Genomic DNA, 25,174 nt, shown 5'->3' with positions numbered 1-25,174 from the left:
GCTCTACCATTGTTTCTTGGTAATTGGAGAGGATTAAGCATGACTGAAGTACTCTCTCTCTCTCTGTTTGCGTGTGTGTGTGTGTGTGTGCCAAGCAACGCTAATTAATGCATAAGCAAATGCCGTTGGCATGGCGAACGCTCCAAAACAATTGGAATGTCAGTGGAATGCCAACAAGTTAACTGGCACGTGGCCAGGAGCTCTCAAAGCGAAGCTTAAATACATATCTTAAGGCTGGGATGAAAGTTCTGTTAACTAGCTTGGTATATAATATTAAGAGTTCTTTTAATTCTGCTAATTTGCAATTGCTGCTGATTTTAAATGAATTTTGATCAGATTACAAAAAAAAAATTGAGCTGCTAGTTATTAATAATTCAGTGATAAGACTATGCCAAACTGTGTTATTTTAAAATAAATTTCAGCCCACTTTTCAAGCAACAAATTGAGTACGTTTACTCGACGAATTCCCACCCGTAGACCCACTCAAGGCTGCTTTTAATCTTCACTTTGCGCTAAGCCCACATAAAACCAAAAAGCAAACACAAACAACAAACAATATTTCTATAGGCTGCGCTGTGCCTTTATAAGCCACTTAATCAAGCTTCCCATCGCAACGCCGAACCATTCTTTGGCTGTCAATTACTGCCAGAGTCATGCCAACAGCCCCTATCCCTATAACTCCCCCCAGGCGCCAACTCCCCGGGCTGCTTATTGGAAAATCTGTGCAAACATTTTCAACAAGAGCGCAAAATTTGTTGCGCCAACTTATCGATGAATTTCATGAATAACAAAATATATATTTAGCTAAAGCTCTCAACAAGATTTATGCGCTCAGGACTTGGCCAAAAGACAATCAGTGACCCACCCCGCCCCCTTGAAGGCAACTTGTACAAATTGAACGTTTAACCCATTACAGACCAAAATCCTCTTGAATATTTTGGCCTCTTAAATGAAATAAATAGAAAAGCAACGAATTGAGAGGAAGACGAAAATTTTGCAGTTTAAATTTAACATAAATTACCATGGCAAGAACGACTCATTATAATTTGCCATAAATTCACATAAACTCACCCTCCTCCCTCTATATACATATAAATATATATATACATATATATATGTTTATGTATATATAGAATGATGTATTTTGTTGTTAAGCCTTAAGACACGTTGCTGCCTGGCGGGCTGCTGGAAAACTCATTAACGTAATTTTCGAAAATTTATAAATGTTAATTGGAAAATGTACTTTTCGGCTCTTGTCTGAAATTCTCGCACTTGGCCCTAGACAATAACTGCTTATTAAATTATGCTAATGAGTTTTGCTGCGCCAACTGTCAGCGAAATGCCGAGAACAATTTTCGGGCGGCCCAAAACTGTAAACCAGCCAAACGAAAAATTCCAATTATCATCATCAGCAAAAGAAAAGCACGCAAAAAGCAGTTAACTACAGATGGCTGAGGTTCAAATACGCTGCATATTTTGTCTTTATTATTATTATTATTTTACTTGAAAGCCAAATATATAAATATTTATTTATGTATATAAATTTAGCTGCACGCTAAGATAGCGAAAAACTTTAGTTCGAAACTTTTACGCTTACCAGCCGATTCGCCTCAAACTTCTTTTCAAAGACCCTTGTTTAAATAAATCGGGCTTGAAGTTTGGTGAGTGAAGCTTCGCAATCAATTAAATATCCGAGATACTTTATGATTTTTCATATAAGACATGTTTCACACGATCGAAGTTATTTTCGAAGCCGTATATAAGAACTAAATGAATACGTACTTCAGAGATGTTGGATCTTCCAACCAAATTTGACAAAGGATTTGCAACTATTTATTTATAGGCTTTAAGCACATTTTCAAAGTTCTTTATGAGAGAATTGGCTTAATGCGTTTTCGTAAACTTCCTCGATTTTTATGGAAATGCGGGTCAAAAGTTCAATATTCTCAAGCTTCTCAACACAAGACTAACATAGGCAGAAATCGTTTATTTCAACATTTGCTTTTATATTCGATACACATTATTCAAGATGGTGTGAGTTTATTTCACTTATGCACGAAAGTGAACCTGGTATAAAATGTATTATCTAAAATTTTTACAAATACTCGAATGGATGGCATAAACATCATAAACTCGTAGATATAGCTGCCTTGCGCTTGATCCATTGCTAGGGTATAAAGTCAGACTGCAAATTGGTCAGGCCGGAATGTCAGTCACTGCATGTGTGTGTGTGTGTGAGTATGATATGTGTGTTTGTGGTGAATCTGAGTGTGTGTGTGTTGGTGACTGCATTCATAGCCATTTTTGGTTTTTGTTTTTGTTTTCTGTGTGCTGCTGTTGTGTGCACTGCTCGTTTATTAATTAGTCAGGACAATGCGAGAGTGGGACGACAAAAACGGTCGTTGCCAGCTTTTTGAGGGCTGTTTTTGTGGATATTTTTGGTTGAGTTGTATATGGCCTGCGTACGTCAGTTGGGTCTGCAGAATGTCGCTTAATTTGCCAGCCAGCGCGCAGAGGCTTTCAATTTGTTGTTAACTCATGGCTTCAATCTTTGATTTAATTCTCTTTTTTTTTTTGTGTTTTCTGCAGGATGTCTTGCATAAAATTTGCAATCCACATGGACAAGTGCTGCGCATTGTCATCTTCAAAAAGAACGGCGTACAGGCAATGGTTGAATTTGATAGCCTCGATGCGGCTACGCGTGCACGCGAGAATCTCAATGGTGCTGACATCTATGCCGGATGCTGCACTCTAAAAATTGATTTTGCCAAGGTAAGTGAGTCCGTAAAATCAGTGCGGAAGCTATATCCTTTTATATATAATATATATATATACATATGCATATATTCTAGCCGGAGAAATTGAATGTTTATAAGAATGAGACAGACACCAGCTGGGATTATACCCTGAGCACAGGTGAGATTCAACCAAGTGCGTTCACATTTTTTACTACTATTTCTATTAGTCTATAAGTGTACCTATGCACCCTACATAGTATACTATACAACTATATCTCTCGATCATGAATACACTGAACAACATTTGCATATGCCCCATAACAAACACTGTTTACACACACTCTCTCAACCGCACACTCACACACACATGCACTTGCTTTTTATTGCCCACATGTGGAGAGAGTTGTGAAAATATATATATGCATATATTATTATATATATATATATATATATATATATATATATATAACTCACTTTTGCCAATTAGTTGGCTTCATATTAGTTTTTTTTAGTTTCCGTACAACTTTTAGGCAGCGCATACAACTTTTGTAAACTTTTTCAATTGCCACACCCACACAAACACACACACACACACACGAACATATTTTAATTTAGATTAAAATTTATTAAGCGATTAAGCTTTGACACTCAGTTTTATGTGCGTGTACGCGTGTATTGCAGGTGTCAAAATAATATAAAACAAAAAAAGCATATATTAACATCATGTACGACAAGGCGTATGCGTAATTTTATTGAGATCTACAGAAACAAATGAATATTTAAGATATCACTCAGGCTTTATATATTTAGTTGCTATTTTTACTCTGATTTTCGACAAATTTATTTTTTTATTTTGATTTAACACAAAATAATTAAAAAATTGAATATTTTTATTTTAATCGAACACAATACTTAATAATTTTTTATATATATATTTTTTTGGTTTCACACAAAATTTCTTAAAATATTTAAACCATACACTCATTTTAATATTTATAATTTGTGTTTTTTTATTGTGTTTATTTATTAATATCATTTTGTTTTAATTTTTTAGTTGTTCCCTTTTAATTTTGTATTATTTGTATTATATTTTCTCACATCATATTCATATGTATATATTTATATAAACAATTATGCATAGCTAACGCTGCGCATACGTTATTTCTGGTCAAATAGTGTGCCGCCACCTGGCGTATGATTTCTATTTTACTTAGACTTTTCGCACAGTTCTAGCAAAAAAAAAGCGCGCAACACGCTCTATATTGTGTATACGTAATATTTATTTTAATAATATTTCTTTCTACTTTCTCAACGATTACCAGTAACCTTTTTGGCATTTCTGTCGTATGCCTAATATTTTAAAGCAAGTAATTTATAGGAATTGTGATAATCATCAAAGCTGACTTGACGTATGTACAATATGTATGTACAAAGAAAATTGTAGTTTATATACATATATTGTTTTAGGACACATGCAGGTCTAAGGTCTGCCTTCAAGCTGTGCTACCTGGCGTATGCGTAATATTTTATGTGTACGCTTTAAAGCTACAGTTTTTTGAATTCCATGCAGTTTTGCACAGCAATTATTATTTGCCTTTCTTTAGTTAGTTAGTTTTTTAGGGTCTACCCGGCTTGAAACCTTTTTCCCGACATAAAGCTTGTCGCAGGGGTCGTATACATAATAACCCGTTTGATGGCTTATGCCAGCGCCGTGTGGCAGCTCTAATTGCCTCAGTCAAAGCTGTCAAGCTCAAAACGCATAACTGACACAAGCAACAAACAACAACAACAACAAAAACAGCAAATGGCAGCAACAACATCAAACATTTATGATGCTCAAGCGCGCGGCGTCAAAGTTAGCAAAGCAGAAGACAACGCCCACGCTCGCGCTAGAGTACCCCAACCCAACCCCACCCATGTTGGCCACATCAAATGAAAGCTGCAACACCTGCTGCACACCCTCACCCCCTCTTAGCAGCCAAGCCCCTGCGCCCAGCTAGCCAGGCACATGTCTCGCTTTATGACAGTCGACAAAGTTGCGCGCGCGTTAAATGCCATTTTTAATTTTTATATTTCACTTTGAATAAAAATGAAATTAAACGTTGTGCGCGTCGGTTCGTTGTTGTCAGTTTGTCGTAGTTGCTGCTGTTGTTGTTTCTTTTGCTGTCGCAGACAGCGCGGCGGCAACGTTGTCGTGCAATTTGCCCCGGCCAGCCAGCCAGCCAGCCAGCTGGGTCGTCAGACAACGGACGCAGCAACTTCAAAAGGCCGACAAACTGCAGAAAATCTGCCAGCTGTGCGACATGCAAGCCCGCCGCACACACCCGCTTGCCCCCCTCTTGCTATGACGGCAATGTTGCAAGTGTCAACGGCAACGACAACAACAAAAACAACAACAAACGGCTGGAGTGGCCAAAGCCACAATAACTCAGACGGCAGCCAAATTGCCCACTGTCATATTCTGTTGTTGTTGTTGTTGTTGTTGTTGCTGGACAAACTTTTGACTGTGGGCTGTCCCTTGGATTTATCTGCTTGTTGTTGTTTCTGTTCTTGTTCTTGTTGTTTGCACTGCATTTGCATGCCGAGACGGCAGGTGGGCGGTACGAGGCTGCGGTGTCTGTTGCATAGCGTTGGCGTCGCTTGCAGCACTCAGCTCTTTTTCTGCCCCAATCTCTATCTCTCTCTCTCTCTCGCTCACTCTGTTTTTGCCACAAACATATGAAGCTGCAACCAAGTCCAGCAGCAGTTTGCCCCAGCAAAAGTTGCCATCAATGAATGCCAAAATGAATGAACTTGGCGGCACAGTCAGCCAGTTGGCTAGCCAGCCAGGCAGTCAGTAGTTGCAGCATCTGTTGGCATTCGCTGCCGTTTGCCACATTATGTGGGCGTGTAAATTAGGACCGGACACACAGAGACCATCTCTTTGGTTGTCGTATAATGAACAGGCCACACTGAAATGTGGCCATAGGCGGCGCCACATTTCTGTTTGCTTGTTTTTTTTTTCCCCCCCGACTGTGTTGCAGCTTGTGTCTGTGGCCACTGGTTGTTTGAAGTTTTTTTTTCGGCTTGGTAAGTTGACATAGCATTTTAGTGGAGTGTTCCAACTGTAGTGCTTAATTAGAACTGCTTTATATTCTTGTATATTTGTTAGTTTTTTTTTTTTCGATATCAACTAAAGTCGAATACATGATTCAATTGCTGTATTTCACAGTTCGTGATTCCTTTTTTTGCAGTACATCTATTCAGAATCAAAATGAGTTGGAAGGTAATCAAAAAAGTTGTATAGAATCATTATCCGCAAATTTTCCACGGTTGGGGCTGAAAAACGTATTCAACCAGTTTTAATATACATTTTTTTAAGCTTCCACAAATATTTTGTAAAATCATAATGCCCAATCGCTGGCAAGTATTTTTTCGCTTGGCAAATTCCACAGAGCTTACTTGGAATTTCTATCTAAATTGCTAACATGCAAAGTTCCACGAAAAGTAGGACTTGGCTTAAATGCATTATTTCATTGTGTATGTCCTTTTGATTTTTCGCAGACTTCACATAAACTGTTTTCCAAGAATTGGTCTTTTGGATTTAACCGTAATTGATTTCTAAGAATTCTCTAATAGGTCAACTCGTGTATTTAGAAGATAAACTTGGCTTTGTTTGGATAAATTATGCAACCAACTTAAGACAGATCATTGCCTTTGCCCATTCACTTGCTAATCGAATGCAAATCAATATGCTAACTAGCCAATTTTTCCCATAAGTAAATGTTCAAAGAGCTTTTACCATTCGCTTGCAGCTCGACTTTATTATAACCAAACTCACCCTACTCCTCGTGGCAAGTTATGCTGACCTTCGACCTTATATGACGGCCATTATAAACTGGTCTGCACTCTGGTCTGGCCAATCAATAGAATTCATTTAAAATACTGCTGCTGTTGGTGACAAGCCACGCCCACTACTGACGCAGAGCCATAAATTTTGCATGACTAACAACAATAACAATAAGAACTACAACAACAATGACAATTAAAAGGAAAAGACAAAACAGAAGCGATAAAAAGCTAAATATCAAGTGAAAAATGCAAACAACATTTGCATAAGCGTTAGCGTAGGGGAGGGGGGTGACCAGAGGGAAAGAGTATTCACAATCGACAAAAAAAATACCTGTCCTTCGAGCAAACAGTGAAGCCTGCCTTGAAATGGCAGCCAACCCAAAAGTAGTTCTTAAACAACTAAACAGCAACTGGCCCAAAAACTTAACCAACAAACCAACAGTCCAAGAACGAAAAAGACAAGACTCAAGCCCCCTTATAATAAGAAACCAAGCTTTGAGCGATAAAAATAACAAACTTTACCGCGAAGATTGCGGTTCAAACGCCCGTTCTAGAACAGAACACACTTTCAACGAAAAATAAATGAACTTAGCGTGCAGTTTGGGGTTCGAACCCCCGAATAGATGATAGCCAGCATAAAATCAAGTATTATAACAAAGTAAAAAAGAAAAAACGTAACTTAACTAAACGTAAAGTAAATTTGTGTATTATTTGCATTTGCCAAGCGTCAGGGTCGACGCTGGCGGCTAACCAACCTGACCAGACAGACAGACAAAAAGAGAGACAGCTGTATATTTACATTGGGGCTGACTTTTCAGGGTAGCTGTTAGGACAGGTTGCCTGCATATTTACGAGTGGCTTGTGTGCAGCCCCCGAGTCAGTCACTCACTTCACGTGCAATGTTTTATCTATGCGCGGTTGGCGCTTTTTGTTAATTTTCCACTCATTTTCCATGGCATCCTAGTTGCGGCTTCGCTCAAACAACTAACCAACCAGCCAACCCCTCGCCCATTGCTCTGCTTCCGTTTCCGTTATCCTGTTTAGTTTAAGTGTGGAGGGGTAGAGACGGGGGGGCTATTCAGATGGATTCTTATGCTCATCGCATTTGGCTCTTGTTTCGTGCTGTCACGCGATGTGTTTTCAGGTTTTGCTTCTTTGTGTGAAACTTGCTCGTCGTTGTGTTTTCTCTCTTTATTTGACTGCAAATTGTTTCTTTTTTTTCTTTCTTTCTTTTATTCGTTGAGTTGCTTGAGTTCCGTTTTTATTTTTCCTGACCCAAGGACGTTCGATTTTTAGTTTTACTTGACAAACCTACAAATACGTGCTGCTAGCTTACGTCTACGTAATGCAGGCTTTTCACTTGACTCTTACCACATCGTGACAGTTGTCTTTTTGCTGGGCTATTAGGCATTGCCAGCTAATTAGGGTCGGCAATTGGCTACGTAAAGGCTATTTAAGGGTTTTTTATAGGCCCATCAAATGCAATCCACATTAGAGAAGATAGCCGTTGTGAAGTAGAATTTATTCACATAGTTTCTGATGGTGCGCAAAACTTATCTGATACAAAATTTGACAGCCTATTTAAAATGTCTGGGAATTGCTTGAATAATTTAATAATACCTAACATGGTTAGGGTAGATGGAATGCAGCGGCACTTTTCGACGTATCTTCAAATATTGTACACAGAACTTAAGGGGTAACTTGTCCTTTTATAACCTAATGTGCGCGGCTTACGATATTTTCCTGTCAAACTTTGCCATTGGTTGAAATCTGAAATGCGACTTATCTAACGAAAAAACATTTCTAAACTATTTTTACCAATTTTCGTGTATATCAATCTAATCGAATTTCCTAGTTTTTCAAACTCAAATTTCGAGTTTTCTCTGCCGCACCTTTTCCCCTTGTCATCCGATCAATCACTATTATAGAAAAATGTTCAAAGTAAAAGTTCCGTCCGGGAAACTCATAACAGCTGACACATGCACCATTTTGTGCTATTATCGTATGAGCTAAAAAAAAAAAAAGAAAAAAAGGAAAGCCATCCCCCAAAACTATGCTATAATTAACCACAAAACTGGCAGCAGCGACCTCAGCTCCTAGCCGCGACCCCAGCGCCGCCCTTTGCCTTCAGTAGACAAAACCACAACACACAAATAACCTGCATTGTAATGGATGTCATTATTTATTTATGAATGCATGACAATAACAATAACAAAGCTCCACAATGAAACAGGCTAGCTCCAAATTGAAAATGGCTAGACTACGGAATACCCTTTAAATGTAAATATAAAACTAATAAATTATCTGGCTAACAAACGAGTCGCTGGCACTTTATGGCTCTTGCAATTAGTCAATTTAACAATTGCATTTTGTGTTTCATCAGGAAACGTTTCACTGCACCCTGTGGAAATTTAAAGTGTTCGAGTCTCAGCACTCTAATACCCACCATCACTTGGCATGCCCATTAGCTTGCCTTAGCTAAAGGGTATATAACACACCATATATAAATTACAATAAAAATAAACAACAAATATAAATAACAACCAAAATGCCAAAAGTCATCAAAAGCAGAAACCAAACTAAGGAAAAAACTATGAAACACATTAAAAAGTCGCATAACAGAACAATTTGAATACTGTGGTGCAGAAGAGGGGGGTTGCTGAAAGGGCAGATGACATAGAACATTATAAAACTACTTTACGTTTATGATTAAATCATGCCCAAAGGAAGCTTGGCTTGAGAGAGGGTGCTGGTGGGAGGTGTGCCACAAAAGGTGTGTCCAGTTTTATTGTGTGACCAGCAGCAGGCGCTGGCACAAAACTATCGAATTAAATGAGCATAAATAATTCATGTGGGACGAAAAACACATACACATGCGTCTGGCTATGTATGCAAATGACAATGGCAACCCTAATGCGTTGCGTTGGCAACCCTGTCTGTGTGTGTGTGTGCGCCTGTGATTTCAATTATTGTGAGCGCCATTCAACCGAAGGGACTTCTGCTGTGGCAGCCACGTCTACCCTGTAGCCAGTCATAAGACGCAAAAAGGGTATGTTGCGTTTGTAGGCAGTTGGCAACTCTAAGCCACACATACAGACATGCAAATATACACAAATGAGATTTATAATATATATTTTAATCCGTATCACAATTTTACTGCTGCGCATCTGCTAGTCGCGCCACTTGGGCACAGCTTGAGCATATTTCCACTTGTTATTTATTTAAATTGCAATCGAAGGATGTATAAAAGGAATAAGAAGCATGTTTGTTATTTCATCTGGGCCGCCCTCCCTCCGTCTGACGACTGACTGCTTATCCTAAATCAACATTTGTTTGCCCGCTCCGTTGCCATAGTCTCATGGCCAAGTCCTGCAGTGCTTCCCAAACCCGAAAAGCGCTCCCAAGGCACTGCGCTGTTTCTTTGGCACTTTATTTTTATGACACGACAGTTTCTGGGGGTGTGTGTCTGTCTGTGTGTATGTATGTGGGAAGCCAGCAGTCCTTCAGCCTGGCTGCCTGCTGATTATTTTCGTTTTATCTAGAGCCTTGCGCTATTTTGGATCCTCAATTTGTTTTTAGTGGCACATTTGTCCAGCCGGCTCTCAGCCATATGCCATATGCTCCGCTAGAGGCTGTAGCCAGCCCCCACCAACCCAAAAGACCCGCGCCCTCATATAACGCAACGTAATTATAACGGTTTATTTTTCAGCGTGGCTTACTTTATGTCAAGCGGCAAACTTCATGTAATCAGTGTGAATAATTTGCTTTTATACCCTCTCCGATATGGGCATTTTATTCGCATTTTGCCATAATAGCCGGCATGGAATGGCCAACCCTGCGACACCCCCCCGCCCCCTACCATACAGATTTCGTCTCTGGTATAATTGTTGTGAATGCCTTTTCATATGGCCTTTGCGTAGGCGTCAACTTTAGCATTCGGAACCAATTAAATTGGTTTTTATGATAGTCCCCTGCGCCTCCTCTTGCGCTGTGTCTGCGCGTGTGTTGACCAAATTTTTGGCTCTGTGTGTGCGCCCTGTGAATACATTTTGGGTTTGCGTCCTCTTCTCCGTTTGGCCATCATCTAATCTGGTTACATGGTTTTTGTTTTACGCAAACCTAATGTGGCGCATCAAAAGTGCTGTCAACTCTTGAGGTTGTCACCCAACATTGGATTAAATTGAGCAGAACCTAAAATCAGCGAAGCAAATATAAACATGTTTATCAAACTTTTGTTGATTGATTACACAAAGTTTGTCTTAGTAACTATTTTAAATTGAATACCTACACGGCAATACAAATATTTGGCAGTATTCAATTAAAGTGAATTAAAAGTTCTTTTAAACATTTATCAAAGTTTATTAACAGGACAGTAAACATTTAGTCTGTTTTCATTTTTTAATAAAACATATTTCTGTACACAGCATTTTACATGGCATTACAATTGATGGATGTAATGAAATGCACACTCTAAAAAAAAGCAGCTATAAAACCTGATCATATGATTAGCTGCTCAATGAATGCATAATGATTGAATGATTGATTGATAGGATAGTTTATAATAGGCAAACCTCTTCAATTCTCGAGCTGAACTTAGTAGTTTATACTAAGTATTTTTTTGAATATAAAAATTCACATGATTGATTAAATGATGGATTGATGAAATAGCCGATGTAAACAATCAAAGCCAATTGATTACTACACACATTTAAGGAAACACATATTAAGCTTAACCGACCCAAAAACACGTCTATGATAAACTCTCACATATATGAATTACATGTTTGATAATCTCGTGCCTTTAGATCTGTTTGTTTTGCTTGATCTATTTTATGTTTCTTCCGGCTTTACTAACCCCAAATATTTATGAAAACCATTCTACACACTCATTCACACAATATCTCTCATTCAATTACACACAGCTATATACGAATGAAAAAAAAAACTAGCTTTAAAATCTATAAATTAAGCTTAGATTAACTTGATAAGCAAAAATACTCTACTCTCTCAGCTATAAAAACTTTGAAAAACATATCTTTGACAACAATACATTATTTTAAAAATAAATGCCAACAATTTCTATATATATTTTTTATTTGTGCAAAACAATTCAAAATTTACTCACTCGACAAATGGTAAATATTTATACATTTAATATTAAATAAATAAATAAAAAAACCTAGTGAAAACAAAAGAAAAAAGCAGCTACAACTTCAACGTACAAATCTTTATCCTGTCAACACAAAACTCTCTCATTTAACAACAAGAACAACCTCAGCAGCCAGCCAGCAACAACCACAACAACAACAACAACAACAACATGCAACACACAACAAATACAACACAGCGCCTACTAAAACAAAAACAACAACAAAACAATTAACCCGAAAAAAAAAACAAACCAAAACTCTTTAAAATATAAATCTGAAAATTGAAAATCTTTTCACCGCTACTACTAAAAAATTGAATACACTGTATTATATAACAACAACAACAACAAGAACAACATCAGATACAAAGAAACATTGTGTATTATATGACAAAGAACCACCACAACAACAAGCCAGCAACAACAACAAGAACAAAAACAAAAAGCAACAGCGCCCAAAAAGCCAGCAACAGAATTCTTAAGCAAGTCTTTAACAAAACGCAGCAGCAATTGAGTGCAGCAGCAACAACAACAACAACTACAACAACCAAAATTTCAGTTCTATTAAACAACAATAACAACTACAACAACAACATGAAAACCACGATGCAAACAGCTTTTTGCTCTCGCACTGTATAAAAAAATTGAAAGAAAAAAAGTATAATAAACTACGCGACAAGTCAAAAGTTCACTAACAAATTACTGCATTTAATTTATGTCTTACAAATTTTATTTGTTTTATAATTTTTTAATTTTCTCTTTTTTTTTATGGCAGTGTTTAAAAGGTAGTAACAATAACAACAACAACAACAACTACAACAACAGTAACTACTACAAAAAGCACACTTGGAACCAAGCCCAAAGCTCGATATATTTTATATAAGCGCCCACTAACAATCAATATGTTAAAACCGCAGCTATCCCCGCCCCCGCCCCCCGCCATTAAAAACGCCCATACGCCTGCCCGCCTGCCTGCTCGCCCGCCTGCCTGACTACCCCTACTAACTAACTAACTAACTTATTTACTTCTTACTTAACCCAACAATAAACTTTAAAGAAGCAGAAGCAACATACTAAAAAATAAAACTATTACTACTAATATTTTTGTTGTGCGTGTGTAAGTTCCAAAACAGAAAGAAACCCGATAAAAAAAATGTATCTATTCCCTCAGTAAGAAACAACAACAACTACAACTATTACTACTACTACTACTACTACAACAACAACAGCTACAACAACAACAGTTATGCAACTAAAAAAAAAAGAATGCACCAAATTTAAGCAAGTCAAAAAAATACAATAAATATATATATATATATGTATATATATATATTCAATTTTATGCAATCTATACAAAAAATTCAAAAACCAACCACGAAAATGCAAGCATATTCTATATATGTCTATATATATATAAATATAGACAATATATTCAAACTCTATATCTGGGCAGGACTAAGCATCACAACAAAATATAAACGCAAAACTCGCAGACAAGATATATATAATACTACAAAAAAAAATAATAATAATAATAATAATAATAATAATGCAAGAACTCAGTATATGTCTTCTCACATAGTATCTCTTACTCTCTATCTCTCTCTTACTCTATCTCTCTCTTTCTAATCACAATCTCAAATGAAATAAAAAACCAAACAATTACCCAACACTATTCTACTATCTATCTCTATCTCGCTTGTGTTTGTCTGTGTGCAGGGATGCATGGCACGGGCAGCGACGCAGAACCACTCGCAAGAATTGTTGTTGTTGGACTTGATGATGATGATGATCATCAGCATCATGATAATACTAAAGATGTTAATGATGATGGTGATGCTAATGCTGATGATATTGACAGCGCGGGATCAGCCATAACATATACGGATTGGAATTTGGAAACACACACGGATCACATAATATTACCAACTACGACAGCGACAAATACCAGAACTGCTAGTACTACGACAGCAGCTACTACAGCCCCAATATGTTGTCGCTATAGAATGTACAGTTTGAACAGATCCTTGAAATGTTTGAGCGGTGTACGCTGAAAAGTTTTTGAATTTTTTGCATAAAACTGAGAAAAGAGAAACGAACCAAAAAATAATTATAATAACACACTCAAAACGGAAAGCAGCGATTTATCGATTTATCTACCGTTATCGCAATAAAATATCGCTTATCGTTATCGGAATAAAATGTTGCCAATTGTGGTTGTTGCTGTGACTGCTGTTGACAATCCGACGAGTTGCCAGAGAGAAACTGACAAAACCCAAATCCATAAAAAATAACGAAATATTAATTGAAAAAATTAAAATTTGTTTTTGGTACCATCCACATATATATATATTTATATAATATATATATAGCTTATATATAATTTTTGTTCTGTATATCATACCATGAACCACATTTTAAATCAAGCTACGATTTTATTTAATTTAAATTAATATACATATATTTATATATTAATATATATTTATATATATATATGTAAAACATTTACCATTTGGGATCTGTTCAAAGTAATGTGACTATATAGCTATATAAAAACGATTTTTGGGGCATGTAGAGAAGTTGTATGTACGGGCCCGTTGGTTTTCGTCGCTCGATATGTATGTAGTTTCTGACGGTAAACAAACAATTTAAAAGAAAAAAGTTCAAAAATATAAAAAAAAAATATGTATATCGTGCACCGTTTTTTGTGGAGAGAGAGCGCGTCATGAGAAACGACGACGTCGACCAACGTCGCGTATTATCACACACACACACAGCTACTACTGTGACGGAGGTGAGTCAGTTGAAGCACTCTATACTAAATATAACTACCTACCAAATACGATATCATAGTTTGTAAGTGCAAAAGACGACGTAAACCCACAACCTTACCCAAGAAGCATAAGTTAAGCAAATGTACCAACTCAAACGATATGTGTTGAATTTTAGCTACAGTCTGTTAGAATTGAAGGAAATTGAAATTGCCTTTGTATTGAGTATTCTGCAATATTGAAAATATCAAGAATTGCTTTCCGTTTCAGTTCTTAGCCAACCGTTTATTGGCTGTGGGTTGCTCCAAACCAAAATTAATAATATTTGATGGATTACATCAAATGGAACATATCATAAATAAAGAAGTTTTTGACAGCTTTTAGCCAATCTCTGCGCTCAAATTTGAATTTCTATGTTATGATTCTTACCAGAATTAGTAAGAGATTTGATCGATTTCTTAACTGTGCAAATATTGTAGCCCTAAAATATTTATTTTTATTCTATAGCAGCCCAAGATCTTAACTTGTCTACCATTAAATGTCTTAACTGCTATCCAATTATTTCTGTCTCCTTTGACGAATAATAAAACTCGCATTTCTCAGTCTCAGCTAGTCTATCAATTTGTGATTCATGGTTAGTGAACATAATTTGATTCTCTTACATAATATTAGATTTATAATCGCATGCATTAAATCTTAACTATAGTTGCCTGCTGTCAATATTCAGTCAGAATGTGTTCAAATGTTTCGCCTTAAAAGTCGCTAAAATTCGTATTCGATACAAGACATTAGCCCACTTAACCATAAAAGTCTATTTGCCAGCAAATAATTGCACATAAAAATTACGTTTTTCTTGTTTTTATGCAATTGTCAAAGCATTTGTAGAACAGGTTCTAAAACTCAAGCTAAAACAAGCTGCAATAATTGGGGTCGCATTCGATTTTGTTGGTCAGTTCGTTTCGTTGGCCCTGAAAACTTGCAACTAGCAATATTACAAATTCCAAAAATCAGCCTAAACAGGCTTTGAGCTTGTGCAAATATATACTTGGACATGCCTCTGTGACCGTTAGTATATGTATGCTCATAATGTTTCCAATTTTACTTGAATTCAATTTAATTAATCTCTAACCCCTCCTTTGGGTTTTCTTTCATCAATTTTGGTTTCATATGTCGGCTGATTTCTCTAATAAACGCCTTAAAGAGCGCAAACAGAAAAAAAAATGTCAGCGATTTATTTAATTTGGCTCAAAATGATTTTGGCTGTCATAAATTAATTCAATTCAAAATGTTGTTATATAAGAATTTGTGCCGCATTTTAAATTCAACATGACGTCGCGTTGCTCACAAGTTGTTGGTATTTGTTGTTGTTATGGTTGTTCTGGTTGTTGTTGTTGTTTTTATATACTGACCTGCCTCAAAACTGAAAAGAAATTAGTTGCCTACACGTTGCGTCAGGTTTTTATTTCGTATATATTTTGCTTGTTTTTATCTCTTTCTTGTTTTTTATATTCTTTATTATATGGCATACAAAAAAAAAAAAAAACAGATTCATTGACATGCAAAAGGCCATGAATACCGAAGCAGCAACTGAGCCGGGCGAACGACCCGTAATATTTTATATGTATATAGATATATATTTGCATCAGTTCTCGTTCTAAGGTTCTCTCGCTCTCTCTTATGATCTGGCCAACTCTCGCTCCTCTCCCTCTCTCGCTCTCTCTCTCTTGCACAGCCTGGTGTGTTGCATATTTTGGCGCTCTCTGTTAATTCGCAGCTATTGAAAATGGGACTGGACTTGGATATGTGATGCTTACTCTTTTATTTTAATATTGTTTTGTGCTCCCCTGGTTCAATAACAACATATATTTAGTTCTTTTTGGCCATTGTTTCGTTTGTTTGTTAACCAACTCTCTAAACAGAACAACAAACACACTCTCAAAACAGTTTCTCTTAGTTAGTTATTAGTGTACAACAACAGAAGACAACAACATGAATAAACAATACTCAGACACAGACACACCACAACAAACGCAACTCAGCCCAACTAAATTCAACCCAACTCAACTCAACTAAACTCAACTCAATCAATCCAACAAAAGCAACCCAACAAAATCCAACAACCAACAAATTCAACAAATTTGTGGAAACATTTATCACGCGCAAATTGTTTGCCGTTTGCTCTTATCTCATTTCAGTTAAGGAGATTGGAAATGGTCGCTCACCATTACTGCAGGAGCCTCTTTACGGTACACGACCTCAGCCCTACAGTGAGTAGAAGGCGCCTATTCATTTGTAGTTTCTGTTTAGCTGACAAATGTTGTACCCTACGTTTTTTTTTATTTCTGCATACCCCCTTCCCAAAAACTCCCAATGCCTTCTTCTATTATAACCACAAAATGTTTACGGTGTGCGTGTGCGTTTCAGGTTGTTTCGAAATTTTTATTTAATTATGTTTGATACATTTCGTTTTTACAATTTGGTTATTTAGTGCTACTTGTGGGCTTAGGATCGGTTATTGAGGTAGGTGAAGTTATTGTTTCCGTTACTGTTGTTGACCATTTGGCAGAGCTTGAGTTGGTTGAGCCTTTTATCACGCCATTACACTTTTAATTACTAATTGACAAGCTTTAATTACTTAAGTAATTGTGCTATATTTCACTACTCAAGTATAGGATCAAAAATATGTGAACATAAAAGCTGAGTGCATATTAAATAACTTTTAGTAATTCGATAAACTTAATTACTTGATAATTACCGCATGAATAACATCATCTGCCCGTGCCAGATAATGTACACACTGTAATTACTCTAGTAATGGTGCTTTATATAAGTAATTACTCAAGTAATTATGCTTGATAATAGTAATTACTAATCAACAAATACTAATAAAAGCAATGTTGACTTTAATTCTATAAATGTATATGCCAACAATTACTAAAGTAATTTCTTTACCTTAATGTAATTACTCCATAAATAAAATCTGATTTCGAGCAGTTACGCGACTTTGTGCAAAAATTTATTGATGCAAAGCATCTCTGCTCCGCTTTCCATTATATAATCATGTCAGCCTTGCCGGTTCATACTCCACCCACATATTTTCTTTAAGCAGTTCACATGCCATTTAGCAAATTGTCTACATAAATTCATTAGTATGTCAAATGCAGCACTCTTTCACTCGTAGCATAGAGTAAAAGTCTACTTTTCTGAGAGTTTTTTCTTTTCTTTTCTTTTACCTGGCAAACTTTTCTAATTGTTGGCACTTGAGCGTGTCTTTCGTTGGGAGCCCTCATAAAATTGCAATCATTACAATTTGTGCTCCCTTACTCCCCATTTCCATCAGCCAACTTTATTTTGCTTTGAACGTGTGTGTGTCTGTGACATGCGAGCAATTAAAAGAAATTAAGAGCTAACAACAAATAATACTAATTAACTTGGCCAAAAGTAAAACTGGCGCTTTAAATCAACATTGGTACAGCACTCGACCCAATTTGTGCAAAATAATCCACACAGAGCCCACAGATACTCGAAGTGCACACGTTTTATAGAGGTCCTTAAACGTGACAATGTGCTCGACTAGTCGGCAGATCAAGTGTTAGGCGGACGGGACGATGGGCCGGGGATTTGAGTGCTGTGAAGCGGTTGAAAGTTCAGATTTCATGCACATTGCTCAAGTCTCTGGTATTTGCCAATTGGCTTGCGAAAATTGTGTCAAACGCAAAGAACTGGCTGAAGGAAATGGCAAAACCCTAAAGCAAGAAAACACATTCCAATAAGAGAGAGTGAGAAAGAGAGGGCTTAGAGAGAGAGCACGTATATTTTTTTCAATGAACATGTGTATTCATTTTCTCGTTGACTCTGTGGCCTGCCAAACACCGCATGCCCACTAATTTTGCCTCCAATGTGGTAATCGATTTCTAGATCTGTGTGTGTGTGTGTGTGCGTGTACATGTGAAGTACAAAATTAATTGATTTTTTATGAGCCAAACACTTCGAATTCAATTGCATTCAAGTTGATTGTAAAATTTTGTGGCTTTCGTTTTGTTACGGCTACTCAGAAAATGTCAGGGTGAGAAGGCTCCTGCTCTGCTAAACGATTGTGTGAGAATTTTAAATATAGACTATAGGATACTTTAGAATTTGGGCATACAAAAATGCTAGCCCATGATTTCTGAAGAAAAGAGCTGAATTCTTGTTCAAATCGTTGTGCAATTCTTGGCAAAAGAAACATATTTATTTTGCCAAGTATTGGCAATAATATGATTTAAAAATATTTACAAAAAACATAGTTTTTATTATAAATATATTTATGGTATATTAAAGTAAAATTATAAAATAGTTCAAATATAATGTAACTAAATTTATTTAAAATTTTTATTTTTTAAAATTACATAACAAAATTGTTATTAAAAAATAAATTTAGTTTGAGCGCTTCTAATTTCCAAGTGGCTTAAAATTTGCGTGTATATATCCACAAAATTGACAGCTTAAATATTTAAATGAACGATGCTCATGTTCTGCGCTTCGAATTCCTAAACGGTTTAAGGTTCAGTTCAGAGTGCCTTAAGAAAAACCATCGCTTACGAGGCTCACTCAGCTGTAGCCAAGTTTTATACTTTTTATTAAAACTCTTTTTCTATATTCCCCACGCCCATTTAACAACTAACTAATTTGCTTATATTATTTATTGATCCCAAAACCAACTGCTCCCAAAACCTACCCTGTAGAGGCCGCTGCTGTGTTGGGCTTCATTTGGCAAGGCCAAGAGATAAAAACTAAAACCAGGCAGAGCCTCGAGGCCGCACCTAGTTACAACTTTTGCATTATCTAAAAATCGCAAAACTATAAACTAGGCAACCGCAAAAACCCGCAACCCACCACTTGCTGTTGCCCCTCCCCCTGCCATTGAAGACTTATGTAAGCTGCCTTTAGGCGCGACGTCGGCTCGTACCATAATTTTGCGCTCGAGCATTTTCTTAGCCTTGATATTTTAATTTGTGCGTAAATACAATTTTAAGCATTGCTTTGCTTTTGCATTAGCCAAGTGGAAAGTTTGTGCCATGAATTTGTTGTTGTTGTTGTTGTTTCTAGTGCTTTGGGGACAGAAACTCTTGATGTAAAAAGATTAAACAAAAATCCGTCTCTGACTGCCGCTCGGCTGCTGCTTTTAATTGCATTCGAGGCAAAAGTTGAACTTAAGTTCTGCCGTTGCCGTTGGTTTCAATTAGAACTCAGCGAGGGGAAGAGAGTGGAGAGGCTGGCGGTCGGAATATAGCTATATCTATGCGTAAGTATCTGTATCTATGCCTCAGCTGTAGTTGTATCTGCACAACTTACATAGATCTGCTCTCCCTTATGCCAAGTATTTGTTGTTCTGTGGGGAGTTTGTTTTCTTCTGTTTTTTTTTCCTTTTGCTCTGCGGGGAGTTGCGCAAAACTTTTGCCCTGTTTTTCTTGCTATTGTTATGTTATTTCATCTGCTTCTTGCAGAGTTATTTTCCTTGATAGTAGCCAAAAGTGAAAAGTTTTGCACACAAATTTTCTTCAATGCTGTTTTTGTGTGTGATAATTGGCTACGGCCACGCCTTTTGCCATTGTTGTTTGATCTGCGGGTCAAAGTTTAAGTCAAATTCAATTGATTTCACTTTTCTTTTTCGAGCGGGGGTTTGGAAGTTAGAAGTTTTTGAAAATTCCATGAAATACATGTGGTTTTTCACCATTCCCGTATGTTTGTTGTAGTTAGTTTTTACTACGCTTCGATAGGTTTGCTTTGGATCCGTTTCGCTCACATGCTTGAGCTTTTTTCAATGCTTGTGGTTTTGCCGTCAAACTCTTGTATATATTTTTATAGCAATTTTCGATTGGGTTGGGCACAGCGTGTACAATTTAATTGCTTACCGAAAAACATCCAACTCTTTAATTGGACTTGTTGTGCAAAAGTAAAGTAAAGTAAATTGAAAATGAGAGTTGCATTTTTGTAATATCTTTTAACAACAAGAAATTGATATTCAATTTTGGTTTTCATTTTTATTGCTGACCACTAAACCAAACTGAGTTTATTTCTTTCCTAATTGATTTATGCGCGTGCTTAAAGTTTATTAATTAAGTTAAACAAAAGAAGTTTTATATTTATTGAAAATTTGTACGGTCCAGTAATAATTACTAACTATTTAGTTATTGGTTTTATAAGTCTTACGTGGCCTTGTTTTTTACTGATAGAAGCTATCAGGTATTTAAATATATATTTAAATTATTTATTAAAAGTTTTAACAGTCTGAGTTTAGTTACTAGTTAAATATTTTTGTCTCTTTGTTTTTATTCTTATGTGGAAGCTATTAAATTTTTTCTTGTAATGTTTATGGCATAGAAGGAGACATCTTCGACATTATAAATAATATGTATTCTAGACCAGCATCCGCAGTCGAGTTGATATAGCCATGCTCGTCTGTCCGTTTGTTCCCTCCCTCTTTCTGTTGCACGCAGTACCGGCCAGATCGGACCACTATATCATAAGACAATCCGTCGAAATGTTGGCTAGATAATTATTAATATTAAGATAAGTTGATCAAACTCAATTCACTTGTTCCATTATGATTCTTATATGTATGCAATCTGAACAACATCGGATAATTATGTTATATACCTGCTAGAGGAATGGTCGAAAAATATTCGCAAAATATTCCGTTGTCGAAGATATTTCAACAAACTCAACATTTTCGTGCTGCAAGTTTTTCACATTTTTGTAAAAGGGAAATTTCCACTATAGGCTATCCTTACTTTCTCGTTTTTATTGATATGTCTTAAGCCATTTTTATGTGATTAGCATTTATTTTTCAACTTTGAACAAAAGCAATAAAATATTTTTCAAATATGTGTTGTCAAACACACTTTTCCGCAGTTTAGCAACCAACTGTCAACTTTTCTAATTTCTAAACAAACTCTGTTTAGCTGCCACGCATAAAAGTTTGTTAAATTTTGCAGTTTTCCATGCGAATTTTCAATTTAAATTTCCTTTTATAGCGGGCGCCTGCTTTGCCTGCTTTTCTCTCGCTAAATGACTTTATGCATATTTGATATTTTCTTACGTTCAACTTTTGTTGAATGTTTTTCTGAGTTTTGCTGCCGTTGCTGCTGCTGGTGTTGCTGCTGCCTCTTCCACGCCTAATCAAGGAAATAATATCAAGTTCTGGTCTCAGTTGCACTTATGACAATGCAGCAGTCAAAGCTGGGCGTCGTTTGGCTTTTGGGGCGTCAGCTTGTGGATTGGACTCGTCAAATGAATTCTTTAGGGGCTTTGTTTGGCCTGACGGGTCTGGTCTGGTCTGGTCTGGTCTGGTCTGGTCTGGCCTGGCCTAATAAGCATCCTTGGGGAAATTATGATGAGCAGAATTCAATTTCGTGTTTAATTTGCCAGTGAATCCGTTTCTTATGCAACTGGCTTCAACCCCACGCTACGTGCTAGGTTTCATTTATTTATTATTTTTTTGTTGTGTATAAGTTTTTCTTTTCGGCTACTTTTGTGGCAGCTCTTTGTTTGGGGCTAGCAAATGTTTTTTTTTTATTGTCTGCAGTTTCTTTGCTTATCTTCTAAATTTTGCTCTGGCTTCAAAATGCAAATCTGCTTTGCTTTGCTTTTGTTTTTCTTATGCTCCTTTGCTTGTTTTTCCTTTTTTTCTTTATATACAAATAAATTTGAATATAGTACTTATTATACAAAGCTGTGCTGCATTTGCTGCCTTTTGGCATTTTTCTCAGCCACGCTGTTAACCACAATGAAAAGTATTTTTTAATTTAACCGCAAAGTTTTCTTTACATATATATAAATATATTTGTCTTGTGATTTTTGTTGTTGTTGGTCGCAAATGAAACGCTAAAGTGATTTTTATTAAAAGTTTTCTACATTTTTTATTAAAAATAAAAAGTAAACTTTTTAATCTGCTTGCTGTTAACTTTACATTTTGTGGTTTCGCTTTACAGATGCGCGCCGTAGGTTAATTAAATTTAAATTTGTTTTTTTTTTTTTTGGTTTTGAGTATTTCACTATTTTTTTATTTTTGTTTTTTTTGTCTTGCATTTAATATGCGCAAAGTTGCCCAAAAGTTAATTAGACTGCATTAAAATGCAGCGAAGACACATTCACGCGCTCTTCTTCACTTTTTTTTTGTTGTCGCACTCAAAATGAATTATCCTCGGCTGCTTTGGGCCAAGTTCTTTTAGCCCCAACGCAATTCTTATTGCAATTCATTATCATTCACATATTTATGGGCTGCGGCGTCGCTGGTGCTCTTTCTTTGCCTAATCAAAAATGCCGAGCGCAATTGCTGTTGCGTATCCGTCTCTTGCCCAGCAATCATTCACACCTTTAAGCTGCAGCTGTCAACGCTCACATTTGCCCAACTCCACCCCCTGCTCAATTCCCCAGCAGCTGCCTTTGTGCTGTAGCTCCCGCGGGGGACTCCAGAGGCAGCGCGCGTTAGGGCTGCAAAGCCCAACTGACTCAATGGGCCGCAGCGAAATGTTTCGTTGTCTGAATGGGCTCACAAATCCCAGCCTGTAAAAACAAAATGGCCAACAGCCATCTCCAGTCGGACGGCCACACCCTCCGCCCACGGAAGCTGACAACGACGCTGCGACATCGCATTGTGCCACTTTTTACAGCTGTTTCCGGCGCAGTCGGAAATGTTTTTAATTTTAATGCAAGGGCTGCACGGTTTTATTTTTGTATTATTATTTCATTTATGCGCATATTTTACTCGTAAAGTTTTTTATTCTTTATTTTTTTTTTTTTTTTTTTGCGTCCTATTTAAAAAACAAAAACCCATTGACATATTGCTGTAGCTTAACTTTTTGTCTGAAGCTCAGCTTGATATGTTATTAATGTATTTGAAGTCTTAATCAATAATTAAAGCAGAGCGTATAAATATATTAATAATAATAATTTCACTGAACTTAAATGTAATTTAAGCCAAGTTTTAACAATTTAAATCAATTTTGTACAAAATATTTTTATACTTTGTCTTAAAAAGTAAAATTATATCACAAAATACATTAAAAAAATATGAAAAATTTAATAGATTATTTACATTTTTATTGCCATATTTCGCCTGATTATAAAACATGTCAAAATTCTTACTTTTTTGCACAATTTTTGCCATTTCGATTTGAGCGCCTTATCAAAAATGCAGAAACATGAAATGCAATTCTCAAGTTTGAATTGTGTGTCATATATTTTGTTGATGCGGCTGCGGCTGCTGCTGTTCCTACTGCTGATGCTGCTGCTGCTGCAGCTGCTTTTGTTGTTACAGCTGCCAAAGAAACTTTTATGAGAAATTGAACGTCAAGTCACAGTCGTTGTGGGAGGACACGATCCTCTATATTTCCATTTCCACTCGCAACTTCATCTCCACAGTTACTGCTGCTGCTGCTTCTGCTGTATTTTGCATTATTGCCATGCCATAACAGCCTGCGGCATTGCATTTGAAAGTTATCAGACAAAAAATAAAAGAAACGAAAAGGGAACTAGCAAAGAACTAGAAATATGGATGAAGAAATTGTTTCACATTTTTTGTTGTGGCAGCAGCTGTTGCAATTCACAATTCGTATACCCTGTAAGCATAAACATGAATCAGTTTGTTTCCATACATAACTCGACAATTTAAAGATCTATACTTATCATATTTGGTGTACACCGAATTAAATGAGCCTAATTTAGACAAAAGTATATTTTAACTTAATCTATATCTCTGATAAATTTTAAAATAAGTTTTTGAATGTCTTACAAAACGTCATCCACAAATGACAAAAACATCTTTCGTGTTATAAGGAGAATTTTGTAGTTTATAAGGCATAATTTCGTTGTATATCTACTTGGTTGTTTACAGCATCCTCTTCTTGTTTGGCTTGTAACTAAAAGTTACTTATTTGAGCTCGATTTCAGTGGTTGAGTATTTTCCAATTGCTATGCTGCAGGCGGTAGTCGGGCGTGCGCGGTGCTGATTGCTACCGACATACCTCAAATTGTTGTCAAGTTTCTCAACTGCCATATCTGATGAGATGTTGTGTATGTGTGTGTACGTGTGTATAGCTGGCATCAGCACTTCATCTTTTTTGGCCCATCATCTTATTGCAAAATATTGGCAACATTTGTTGCTTCTTGTGCCACATTTTTTTTAGCCTCTTTGTCAGGCTCAGAGCCAATCGCGTTGCTCAGCTGCTTCCATCTTTCATTGTTGTTCAGAGGCGATAATAATTTTGCTTTATTATTTTATTTTGGTCTGTGTGGGGAAAGCCTTTTGTTATTGCATATGCGATAATTGGCGCATTTTTGCCACTTGCAGCTTTTCGGCTTTTATATCTCGTGTCAAAATCTTCATCTCTGACAATATTGACAATTGTCAGCTTGTTGCAAAAAAAATACATATATCGTCAGGCAATTTTATTCTTATCATCATCAACATCAATATCATCATCGTCCTTATCGCTCATCGTTATGGTCTGCATTTTGGCATTGTGTTAAGTGCGTGTAATTGAGTGTGGCTTTCAGTGGCATTGATGGCCCCTTGAAAAACTTGATTGAGTGCCTACTGACGGATGGACGACTGGCCACTCGGGACGGCTTTTCTGATTGACCAAACAATATACATAAATGTCAACCTCCTCCATTCGGTTGCTGTAAAAGTGAGCAAATGA

At 36.6% G+C, this 25,174-nt stretch overlaps 1 protein-coding gene across 22 annotated transcripts in view; it reads left to right on the top strand.

The window, feature by feature from the left end:
• The window catches only part of sm (heterogeneous nuclear ribonucleoprotein L), a 198,271-nt gene that overhangs the window by 128,038 nt on the left and 45,059 nt on the right, over nt 1–25,174 (top strand). For 8 of the 22 annotated variants that reach the window (XM_070210330.1, XM_070210328.1, XM_070210340.1 and 5 more), the window contains 2 exons: nt 2,590–2,772; nt 2,853–2,931. In XM_070210330.1, coding sequence (XP_070066431.1) covers nt 2,590–2,772; nt 2,853–2,931 — 262 coding nt within the window. Of the gene's footprint in view, nt 1–2,589; nt 2,773–2,852; nt 2,932–13,437; nt 14,021–16,684; nt 16,757–25,174 lie in introns of those variants that run through there. The other 14 variants (XM_070210333.1, XM_070210345.1, XM_070210332.1 and 11 more) reach the window with 7 other exon arrangements.

This window comes from Drosophila virilis, chromosome 5, assembly GCF_030788295.1.
Source record: "Drosophila virilis strain 15010-1051.87 chromosome 5, Dvir_AGI_RSII-ME, whole genome shotgun sequence".
In the NCBI taxonomy this organism is placed as follows: Eukaryota; Metazoa; Arthropoda; class Insecta; order Diptera; family Drosophilidae; genus Drosophila; species Drosophila virilis.
The sequence above is the reverse complement of the archived record's forward strand: the minus strand, read 5'-3'. Positions and strand labels throughout refer to the sequence as shown.